The 12544-nt window shown below is 33.9% G+C and overlaps 1 protein-coding gene across 2 annotated transcripts in view; it reads left to right on the top strand.

The window, feature by feature from the left end:
* Trim9 (E3 ubiquitin-protein ligase Trim9) overlaps nucleotides 1-11957 on the top strand; it is a 616856-nt gene extending 604899 nt beyond the window's left edge. For both annotated transcript variants that reach the window (XM_081758684.1, XM_081758683.1), the window contains 2 exons: nucleotides 423-595; nucleotides 10663-11957. In XM_081758684.1, the coding sequence (XP_081614810.1) occupies nucleotides 423-595; nucleotides 10663-10794 (305 nt within the window). In that variant the 3' untranslated portion in view covers nucleotides 10795-11957. The remainder of the gene's footprint in view (nucleotides 1-422; nucleotides 596-10662) is intronic.
* The last annotated feature ends 587 nt before the right edge of the window (nucleotides 11958-12544 follow it).

Here is a 12544-nt window from a genome sequence, read left to right as displayed (position 1 = left end):
CAATGTAATATAAATCTACAGTTTTTTTTTTTTTAAACATTTAAGCATGTTGCTGTATAATAAGAATTGCGAAAACAAACTCTGAACAAACTTGTTACTGCTTTGTCTGTAGAATTCAGCCTTTTCGTTTTCGTATTTCTCTTCGAGAGCAACATATTAAAAAAAAAATAAACAATTGAAAATCAGATTTCGATAGGTTACATCCAAACCAAATTCTCTTCCTAAAGCCATATGGAACACGTGATCAAACTGACTTCAGTTTTGTTTAGAAATGTTGAGCTCTAACGAATGTAATCGAAATTGAAATAAAGTTAAGAAAGTTGTATTAATAATGCCTTACAATGTTTTTTCTTGGGTAATGTCACTCTTTTTTTTTTTTTTTTTTTTTTTGTCTAGTTACATGTTTTGTTTTAATTTTACAGGTAAAGATGATAAGGGCTGGAGTATGTATATTGATCGTCAGCGTTCGTGGTTTATGCATGCCAGCGTGCACGAGCAACGGTGTGAAGGTGGAATCCAACCCAAGTCCACTGTAGGAGTTCTTCTGGATCTTGAACGGCACCAGCTTAGTTTTTATGTTAATGAGGAGCCACAGGTAATAAGAATATAAGGCATAAACTTGTATTACGTGGAAAAAATGCGAACGAAAGATATTACGAGTTAGATGAATCTTGTACTAACTTTTCATTTTCTCAATATTGCTTTTTTTTTTTTTTTTTTTTTTTTTAAGATACGCAGTGAATAATCTTCAACCCTTTCAGTCACGAATTTTTGTCATCGTGGGAAGATATATATATATATATATATATATATATATAAACTTGTTTTATAACGTTATTTAAACGTATTAAACGTAAAATACACGAAAGTTTTAAATTTCACTTATAGGTTGCGAGATTCGGACCGTGCAATATATAGAACATCGTGACTACCATTACCTCGGACAGTCCTATATATAGGACATCGTGACCAGTAGTAACAGCTACATCTAATAGTACAGAATGGTATCGACTGAAGATGAAGCTTATTTATACCTTACATTATGTATTTTATTGCGTAATTTGTTACAAATTTATAAGTGCACATATGACTAAAGCAGAAATCATACTCATATATTAACATGAAAATTCTCAGTCTTCTATTACTTTCCATGGAAAGAACTGAAACAGCTTTGCCTTTTGATATGCACAGCGCTACTTTGCACTTGGAACATACAATATATGTTTTACCTTTTGCAATCTTCTCTTTTACATCTTGTTTTTTTGTTCAGTGTACTTTGGCAAATGGTTGAAACCATCAAAACGAACGTCTTCTATAGGGCGAGTAGCGGACTTTCTTTGGCAAACATCCAATATGACTTCTTCGTGCGAGAGCCTACCCCTGTTCCTACAACCCTGTCTTCCAGATAGCATGAAAGCTTGTCCAGCATACTGTCTGTAATGAACGAGATCTATCATCTTATTTTCGGGAATTTTTAATTGTGTGTCTTTTCTTCGATATTCGAGCCAAGAATTACTAATGACCGTATCGCCGCATGCGCAAACAAATGTAATGTTCATTTTCTGGACCGAACGAAGGAACGGTATAATGCAATTAGAAAATTAAATTTATCCATTTCTCCCATGTTCATTTTATAGTGTTTTATTACTTCTGGTCTAGGAAATTCAACACATTGGTCTGTTTTCTTGTCCCGTTTTCTGCATGTCCCTTCATTTCCAATTCCAACGAAGTTATCTACTATAAGTCCATTCCGAAACCCTTGCTCCCAGTACACTGTAACCCGAGGATGACCTAAGTTTCCCATGACAAGGCGTATTTCAATAAAGGTTTCATTTTCATCAATATTCGTGGAACGGAAATTCGCAACATTCTTTGAACTGTGTACATGTTTGTTGCAAAAACCATATCCTTAAGATCTGAAGTGAAATACCTTGAGTTGAATTTCGTAACTCCACGGTATTCACAAAAGATTCCACAGGCGGTGTCTCAAAGCTGGGTTCTTGTATCCAAGTAATATAATTTTTCTCGGTCAGTCCTTTGGAATAAAAATACTTCTTCTGAAATCCTTTTTCAGTTAGGCACGTATGGAGTTGAATGGTAATACTCTCGCTAACTGATTGCTTACTATTGACGTTCATATAAGCAAGATAATTATTTGATTGTGAATCGAGACTCGGATCGTCGTCTGATACAGGATTTGATTGCAATTCTTCGACGTCCAGTAACGATTCAGATTCTTCCCCTGGTGAATAAGCTCTAAAATCCTGGGGCTCATCACCTTCTTCGTCACAAAACTCTTCTAAATCTGATATATTTAGACAGTATTACTATTACTTTGAAAAAGTCTCCTGTTCCCTCCACATACCATATCAACGATTCCCCAATCACACATTCTGCTAGTCATAACGATCTTGGTGTCATCTTTGATTCAAAACTCACCTTCTCTGACCACATCTCAATACTAAAGAATTCAATGCGCATGTTGGGACTTCTTTATCGATTCACCGAACTACGCACTGTTTCTTCATTAGCAACTTTTTATAAGACTTTAATAGCGCCCAAGATCGAATACTGCTCTCCCATATGGGCCATGGCAACACCTACACATCTCTCCAGACTTGATTCTGTTCTCAATTTCTTCATCGCTATAGTCCGTTTTCGTGTTCCTGCACTTCGAATATTATCTAAGAAGGAACTCTTGCGACATCTTAATATTCAGACTCCTGAAATACGCAGAATTATCTCTGACCTGAAATATTTGCGTAAAGTAGTTAATGGAAACTTAAGATCGGAAATATTACTTCAGGAACTATCCTTACGTGTCCCTTCCCGCATCACCCGGAATACCCACCTATTCCATCTTGCCCGTCCTAGGTTGGCTGTTATACAGAGGTCTCTTTTTTATAGAATACCAAACTGTTATAATCAAGTAACAACTGATGTAGACATTTTTTCGAGCTACCCAGTGTTTGAAAGAGAAATTAAACGAGCTTTGACGGAATAGTTTTACTCTTACACTCTTTTTTCTATGTTGTTATTGTTGTTTTGTTTTTTTCTTTCTTTTGTTAGCATGTTCCTGTGTAAAATGGCAAAGTTATGCTGTATCTGGGAATTTGTTCAATAAATAAATAAATATCGCCACTTTCCATCAATGACAGAATTTCACTTTAACTGAGTTTCTTTCTGTTTGCTCTGCAACACCTGAAGTATTCTTCGTCCATTTTTGAACGAGCAAAGATAAAACCCGTCAAACATGTAGCATGGAATTTAGCAAACTGCGTACACAATGCTTTGTTCAGGTGTAAATCATTTTCGGATTCCGAACCGATCAGGCAAATAACAGTCACATTATTCTATATCTAGCACGATTTTTTTAAAACACGTTGAATGAAACAGTTAGAGTATACATATCTCAAAACTAATTGATTGATATATTTTGTATCTAATTTATCAGGGAAAAAAAATCGAATTTTCTTTTGTATCAAGGCTCGCGACCTGTTTTCGGCGGAGCACTTCTTCGATTTCATTGTTTAATGAAACCCGCCTTCAAAATATCCATTACAACAATTACAGTTTTGTATAATTGTTGTCGGAACCTCAAAATACTGAAAGAGAAACCTTTAAAGATACGACGGGATCAATAATAGTATGTAAAACGAAAATTTAAAAGAAAAAAGGTTTAAATTTACTGTCCTTATTATGGACAAGGTGACTGAAAGGGTTAATATTTTCATCTGTCCAGCTACAAATATAACCAATAGTATAATAATTAAAAAGATATGGTAAAAAATTTATATTAACATCGTTAACATAAAAGAGTTAAGAAAAATTAAAAGACAAAAGGTACAGGTCATCGAATTAAACTTCACCGTCTTCCATTTCTTACAATAAATCATGTCATGTTGCAGTTTTTATTGAACTATTTATTTAGGAAGTATGAACAAAATCGAGTGGGAGACATTTTTGAGAAAATTGTGCAAAAATAACTTACTTCCAATAGTAAACTACCCATTCTAGATTTTCTCAGAAATTAAACTTATATCATATTGTAGGGTTATTAATAAAATATTAATTTATGAAATATAAACAAAATTGTTGGTAGCCGCTTTTGAGAAATTCGCATTTATTTATTTATTTATTTTCTCTCTTTCTCTCGAGTAAGGTACTCTTATTTTCGGAAGTCCAAAAGAAAAATTTGAAAACCTTTAGGGGATCTTGTAAAAAGCTTAAGAGGCCGTATCACTGCAAAATTAAATTACCGCTAATTTTATAGTAATTATATGTTATCTTCAAATAGATAAAAGATAATCAAAATGTGGAACAAGATCGCTTTAGAGAATATTATTTTGCATGAGGTACCATTATCATGAGTCACCTAGTAGCTTTTTGTTGGCAACCATTTAGAAACGTGAAAATAAATGCCGATTTTCTAAATGGCTGGAAATCAAAAGGAGATAAGTGAGTCGTGATAACGGTATTTCATGTAAAATAATATTGTCTAGGAAGCTCTTGTTCCACTTTCTGATTATCTCTTATCTAATTGAAGATATCACATAATTACTGTAAAATTAACGGTATTTTAATTTCGCAGTGATAAGGCCTCTTAAGTTGAAAATTTAAAGTTCGTTGAATGGTGTGGCCTCTAGGTGAGTGTATATACAGTTGGCACAAATTGAAAAACGTGAAAAAAATAACTTTTACGGCGTATATGTGCTGTAGCACATGTAAGTCCATTGAAATCTCCATAATCAATCCATTATGGAATTCCACATGGCCTCACTTGGAATGACTAAGTTAGAAGAACAAAGTCGTTGGAAACGTGCAGCAGTGCAAGGTTGTCACTAAACAGTTTTACAATATTTATTACGTGCTTCTTGATGTCAAATACTTGGATATTATTAGAGGGAAGATTTATAATACAAGAATAAAAACTGTACCACATATACTAAAATAAATTTGAAAAATATGACAATTAAAATTCAAGTGCTACATTCTGTAACGAGTTCAATTTTCCATTTAGAAAAAGTTGAAAATATAAATAATTTAACTTACTGATGTACTCTAAGGCCTATGGAACCCGAAGGTTGAATGCCTCATTCAGCAAAGCTCTTCATTAATTTCTACCCTTATCAACTAGATCCAGTTTGTATTCTGTATTTTTATTTCTGCGAGATCCATCTTAATAATATTATCCTCCAATTTGCGCCTAAGACTTTTTAATGGTCTTTTTCCGATTGGATTTTCAGTTAAAACTTGGAAAAATGAAATGAAATGAAATCTTTGAGTTTTACGTCCCACGGTTATGCCGGTTAGGCTAAAGGAGACGGTGATGATGAGTGATGAATGAAGTGGTGGAATGAAGAAAGTGGGAGGAAACGGGAGAACCCCGAGAAAACCCACGCACACGGTGTTTGTCCACCACAAAGTTCACTTGGCGGGGGCTGGGATCAAACCCGGGACCCCAAGCACCAGAGATGAACGCTCTGCCACTGAGCCACCGCGGCCCTTATAGTTAAAACTTGGAATGCGTTCCTACTTTTCTTCCATTCTGGCTTCTTGATGACTTAATGACCCAACAATGTTGGGCAAACGATATAAATTATGGATATCCTCGATATGAAGCTTCCCCCAGTTCCCACTCCCAGTCCTCGTGAGTCCAAATATTCGCCTCTGAATTTTATTTTCATATATTTTCAATCTAAACAACTAGGTTTCACAACTGTATAACAGAACAGATATAATTATCGTTTTATATATTTTAAGCTGCAAACTCCAACATAACTGGCGAAGAAAAAAAAGAGTTTAGACTGAATAATAGCACGAATTCCCTGACTTCAATCAACATTGGAATTACTTGTGGATATGGTTTTGGTCTGTTAATGGTTATTCTAGATATCTGAAAATATCCATTTTATCGAAAGTTTTACTTGTCATTTTAAAGTACCCATAATTTGCAGCATATTACTGTCAAACCCGATTCCCATGTTTTAAATCCAGGGTCCCTGCAAGCATTTAATAAAACCTCTTGCGAGATTTTTAAAATTGTTTTTATATAATTTCCTATCAGATGAACATGATAGCATTACCCACAACCTAATGAATGCCATATAGCTTTAGCCCCTGTTTGCTACCTTCAGTTTTTCTTATAATATCTTCTAGACAAGGCATATCCTTGTTTCATTTCATTCTACTTGGACTTTACTTTTGTATTCATCTAAACACATCTTTATTAATCTAACTATATATTTTAGTATGCTAAATTCGAATATCGTACAATGTTTCCCTTCTAACCTAGTCGTAGGCGAATCTGAAATCAATGGTGTACTGGGCTGTTGTATTTCCATTGCTTTTTGAGTAAATATCTGGTCGATAGTTGATCGATTTCGCCTAAATCCACACATATCTCCAATAATTTCGTCTGCACACGGGTGAGTCTTGCTAACGAAATGTTTGCGGAGATTTTATAAGATCTTGACATTAGAGGTATGCCTCAATAATTATTACGATCAGTTTTGTCGCATTTCTTGTGAATTGGAACAATGATTGATTCTTTCTACTCTTGTGGCAATTTCTCCTTCTTGTATGTGAGGAAAACGAGTGTGTATCTCATTCCACCATTTTTCCCTCCCAACTAAAATTAACTGAAAAGGAATTTCGTCTACATGCTGAGATTTGTGTTTCTTTAATTTCTGTATACCAATTTATGTCACATTTCTGTTCGATTAGACTCTGAAATATACAATTCTGATGTATACGATTCACTTTCTCTTAAACATTATTTTCTTGGCTCTGTGTTTAGCAAAGTGTCAAAAAAAACAGTTCCTCATAATTAAAATGCTATCTTTATCTCTGAGAATTATTCCGTCTGCTTTCTTTAATGTATAATCTTGAGATTGATAGCCTTTCTTAAATTTCTTGGTGCCTCTAAATATGTCCTAAATATGAACTTTACTGCTTCCTTCAAGTTCAGTAATATAAGCTTTAAATAAAATCACATTTCTTTATTCTAAAACTTTTAAAGCTTTTCCGCCTGATATCAATGAAGTTTTGTTCTATTCTGTCGGTCAGATTTTGTCACAGAACACATTTTTTTTCTATTCTCTGTTAGTTTATTGCATTCATCGTCGAATCGTGGTTTGTTCCTATGTATTTCGCGTGTTCCAGTTTCCTTCTTGCTTAAATTTTAATACTTCCCTAAATTTTAACCCAAGTATCGTCAACACTAATGCATCCCTAACCTTCTTAAACCGAGAATCTATTCGATTCTTCAATTTGATATTCCCCTCTCGCCTAACCCTCCTTTAATTTCTTCAAATAAAACCTCTCCGTTATCGGATGCAGATTATCAACAGTAATCTATCTCTTAATATTGCTGCTACCAAGAAGTGGTCACTGCCACAATCAGCTTGGTCATAAACGACCAAACATCCCTTATGCTAGACTGTCTTCTTCTGTCTATTAAAATGGGATCTATTGGATTATATTTTTGAGCCGGGAGATACAAGTATATTTACGAATGTCACGATGTGGCAATTTTGTACCCTACTACAAAGTGTTTGGATGTTGCTAATTTTGCAAGTGTAACGCCTTTGTCATTACTTCCCTAATGCAAGCTTTTATTCCATATAATCGGTTTGAAGATATTCCCTCAGCCTATCTTAGCATTGAAATTCCCTAATGGAATTTTTATATCACGGGAGTTGGGTCAAATATACGTTTTACTTCCTAAAGTTTGTCCTTTAAAGTTTATTCTTATCTTCTGTTCGGATATGCAGAACAGTAATATCGCACCACCAACCCTTAAGAGTAATAAATAAATAAATAATAAAAAAAAAAGAGCCTACCATTAACAAATTCATTGGTATTATTATTCGCTGATATTATTCATTTGCGAAAGAAAACTGTTTCTAGTTGGAGATTTTATTTCCTTCTCGATAAAGAAAAAAGCATAAATTTTTCGATCTGCACCGGTCCATTTCCTTTCCATCAAACTTTTTGAACTCCTACTAGGTCCATCCTCTATTTCTTTAAGTGACTTGTTACAGATTTTAATGCGCCTTCCCTATAAAAACTTCTTATATTCCATGTTCCTAATCTCATAACCATTTACTTTGCTGAGATCGTGCTAAGTTACCAGTTTTGGTGTGAAGCTTTTATAAATTTCGGATTTTTTGTTTTGTTTTGCCGTAAGAGGTTATTAGTCCTATGCCAAACCTCCAAGCTGGAGGACCACCCTTTGTCCGTCCGCAACTTCTTATTCTGTATGTTCTCAGCTAACCTTCATATCTAGAGGCCTTCATTCTTAATTCGCAGCCTGGGGACATGTCATGCCGTGGTGACAACCAACATTAAATATAAATAAATAAAATTAATTTTCATGTTATCATGATTTGCTAAACGGATATCTGGGGAATCTTGGTAGCGCTTAAAATCATTAGAACATGGCTGACCACATCTGTATGTGAGATGATCATGAAAGGTTGGAGCCAATTTAGAGTACGATTAAGCCACATTAGAATGAGAAATATACCTTAGTTTATGGCTACTATTACAAACATACCGTATTTTACGGACTCTAAGACGCACTTTTTTCTTCCAAAAATTGCCTCCAAAATTCAGATGCGTCTTATACTTGAAATGAATTTTAAAATGTCCAGTGTTTGATTTAAAAATCCTGCCAGTATTAAAAATGGCCATATATTCAATGCTGCGGGAAACCTATCTTTATCTGCCAACATTAGATTTAACTGCAGCAGTGCACCGACGCGATGAACATGAATTGCGGGGATTCACAAGCTTGCTAACACCGTCTCCCTCCCCCCGCCATCACAAAATTTCTTAAATCCCCAAAATGTTGCTTAAAAATTAAGGTGCGTCTTATAGTCCGTAAAATACGATAGTACTTGCAAGTTGTTGTATATTTGTAGTTAATTCCAATATGACTTGTGATCGTGTTTTACTGCCGTTGTTAAAATTCTATAAACCTAAACATTCATTTGCATTCATCCCAGCTTTACTACGGCAGATCACGATCACATCCGCACTTATATCTTATTGAAACCGAAGCTGGGCACACAGATCAATAAAATATAAGTACCGTAGAACAAAAATATGTATAAATGATTAATTTTAGCACAAGTATCAATGAATAAGAATCTCCCTATAATGTAAATCACAAAGCCTAGTTAAGCTGTGTAAAAAACATAATATTACTGAACATGAAATACACAATTAAAATGATATAGAAAATTACAAGCAAACGAGTAACTATTATTGGCGTTCTTTGAATGTTTCAACCTTTCCTTTTTTAATTCTATTTGATTTCGTTCAACGAAGAGGTGGATATTAAATGTATTAACGAGTTAATGTTTCACTTACTAAAATCAGTCTTTGACCGGTCAGCTGATATCACTCGGGTTCTGGAGTTGAATCCGCTAGACAACAAATCCACAGATTTTTTTTTTTTTTTGGGGGGGGGGGGTGAGGCCAGGATAAGCTTGGAGCTGCGTAGGTCAATTTCGAGGTCCCAATGTAATTTCCCACTGATATGGATAACGGTCGTCCTAGTTGGTGCTATTATTTTCTGCTGCTTGACAGTTTGAACTTAAAAATATTGAGGTGTTACCACATATGCACAAATCACTTCACGTGAGATTTTTTTAATATATATACACTGTTGACATATTTATTGTCTACGGATGCGTAGAATATCACTGGCGATAAACTATAAAAAAATATCTTTTACTTATGTCAATAACGATTCAGCGTGCGAATTGCTCGACCCTGTTAAGGGGAGCACTTACTCTTAAAACTAATGCACCCCACTCGCCTTTGTGGGTGCTCTTCAAAGTGACAGGCTTACGCGCGTATCAAACACACACTGAGCGTTCTAGTTAGCAAAGCAAGGCTTGTATATGGCCAACCGAGAAAATCCCGATTTTCACTCCTAGCGTCGGGACCAGAATTACTGTCCAATGAGCTTTTGGTTATAGAAGTGCGTAGGTGAGAAGTGATTGTCCCGAAAATCAGACTCAAAGGAACATTCACTAAACATGTTATTATCACGTGAACAGTCCTTGTTCCTCGACCATATATGGCCGTAAAAAGCGAAGTGAGGCCTACCAACACAAATGTATGAAATACCAAACTGATGAAGGAAGCCTCTAGATTGTTCCAGTGTATACAAAGCTTGGTTAATAAATTTTGAAGTTAAGATCTTCAAATGTCTTTTTTTTTTTTTTAATTATTATTATTATTTCGGAAAAATGGGCTTCGGGTCGGTGATAGACTGTCGAAATGTATCAAAGTTTAAAGCTACTGAGTCCATACTGTTGTTTCTATTATTATTATTATTATTATTATTATTATTATTATTATTATTATTATTATTATTATTATTATTATTATTTACTTGTGAAAAAATGACATTGAAAAGGATTCACACATTTAGATAAATACAAAGTACCATAAATCTTACATTTTATTATAATAAACAGAGGTGAAAAAAATCAAAGCTGTGAGATCTACCAATTGGTATATATATCTCATCTTTGAACAATTTTTTCCGCTAAACGCTAATGATATTGTAAACTTTTGTCTTCTTGTGTGTGTGATAACGTTATGTTTTCATCTTTCTTATGAATTCTCTTTGTCTCTTTTCAGGGTCCTATTGCATTCCAAGACTTATATGGAGTATTCTATCCTGCTGTAAGCCTCAATAGGGGAGTTACTGTTACCTTACATACAGCTTTGGATCCACCGACAGATCATGAAAGCGAAGGCGACGAAAGCTGAGCAAAGCAGGAAATGTCTGTGCCCAGTGATGTTATTTGTGTCTAAAGAAAGAAAGAAAGATGAAAAAACCCTGCCAAATAGAAGTTTTGTTAATTATTATCACTATTATAATTATTGTTTTTATTTTCGTCACTGCCAGAAAGGGGAATAGCAAGAACTGGCTACACTGCAACTTCCCAGTATAAACTAACCATCCATTATTTCATTATTGTGACTACATGAAAACAAGAAAAAAAAAGTTACGAAAAGTAGAGAAAATACTTTTCTGAAATATCGCCAAAGGAGTGAAATAAAGTTGAAAGGAAAAAGTGTCGTCGTTATTGAGAAAGAAGGAAGGAAGCACGTTTAACATTGACAAAAAAACACAAATTATTTTTTAGTGATAGAACATATCTTGTAATTCATCAGTGTGCATGCGTAAAATTCCATGTTGTTTCTTTCTTCTGGGGGCTCGTATTGTAAATTATACGATACTGCAAAGGCACTCTCAATTGAATGTGCCTTAAATGTTGGCCAGGAGAGCGAAGTGCATTGCCAGAAAATAAATCTTTTTTTCATTATATATATAAAAAAATATCTATAGAAAGAGAGAGTGTGTCTTTCCCAGTGTTGGTACATAAATATTGTTTATTTGTACATATCCTGAAATAAGAAGAAATTATATATATATATGGTCTAAATATAAATATATATAAGAAAATTTTATATGGAGATCCTAAACTTGTCCCAGCATTAAGCTAAAGTAATAAAAAAAATCAGAGCTTATATAATATATTTCTTCAGCAACATGTCCCATTCCAAACAGAACCTCATGTGTTAAAAAAGAAGTTTTTGTAAAAAAAAATACAAAAATGTCTCATTGAAATGTCTGTTTTTTCTGTTTGTCATCCACATTTTTTTTTTCTTTGTTTCTACAATGAATTGTTTTGCATTTCATTTTTTTTATACGTGTTATATACTTAATTTGCTGTACTCTCATGTTACGTGTAAGTGGAATTTTTATTGTGGATTATAAGCACTGTGTTCATCATTTATGATCTAAAAGTTTAAAACAAGAAAAATATTTCAACTGTTTGAACAGTGTAGATTAACAGCAAGATAGAAAATATGTCTATAATAATAATAATGAGAATAATAATAATAAAAAATAAACTATGTAAAAAGTGTGTTTAATTTTTTTGCTGTGTACTTCGTTTTATGGTACTCAATAGATGCCTTGAAATTTAAGAAAATGTAGGATTATATATAATTCAAATTGTAACAGAGGAATGCCAAAGTGGGAATGAAAAATTAATTAACTTACAGAATATAGAGAATAGGGAAAACATAATCACAAAAAAAAAAAAAAAAAAAAAAAAAAAAAACTGAAGCTCTTTCGCAAAATGCCTCATCAGATAGGAAGGGGAAGATGTAGAGAATCAAGCACAATAATATGAAAAGAAACTAGAGAAGGAGCTACGAGGCGCGTTCAGGATGTAAGCCTCTTTAGGGCGGTAAAAACAAAGAAGAAACACTGACATTTATTGCCACAGATACTAAACTAGTGACACTACTTTGCAGTATTTTAATGTTGTAAAAGTCAGCCGCCTGGAAGTGAAACCAGTGTATGACGGCCATCTGCAATTTGTCATCAAATTTCTTACGAGTGGGGATTTATTTATTTATTTATTTATTTATTTATTTATTATTATTATTTTTTTTAAGGTATAAGGAGACATGAAACTCGATGGGAGCAAGATCCGGGCTATCC

Source organism: Thermobia domestica, chromosome 5 (assembly GCF_964235325.1).
Source record: "Thermobia domestica chromosome 5, izTheDome1.hap1.1, whole genome shotgun sequence".
Classification (NCBI taxonomy): domain Eukaryota; kingdom Metazoa; phylum Arthropoda; class Insecta; order Zygentoma; family Lepismatidae; genus Thermobia; species Thermobia domestica.
The sequence above is the reverse complement of the archived record's forward strand: the minus strand, read 5'-3'. Positions and strand labels throughout refer to the sequence as shown.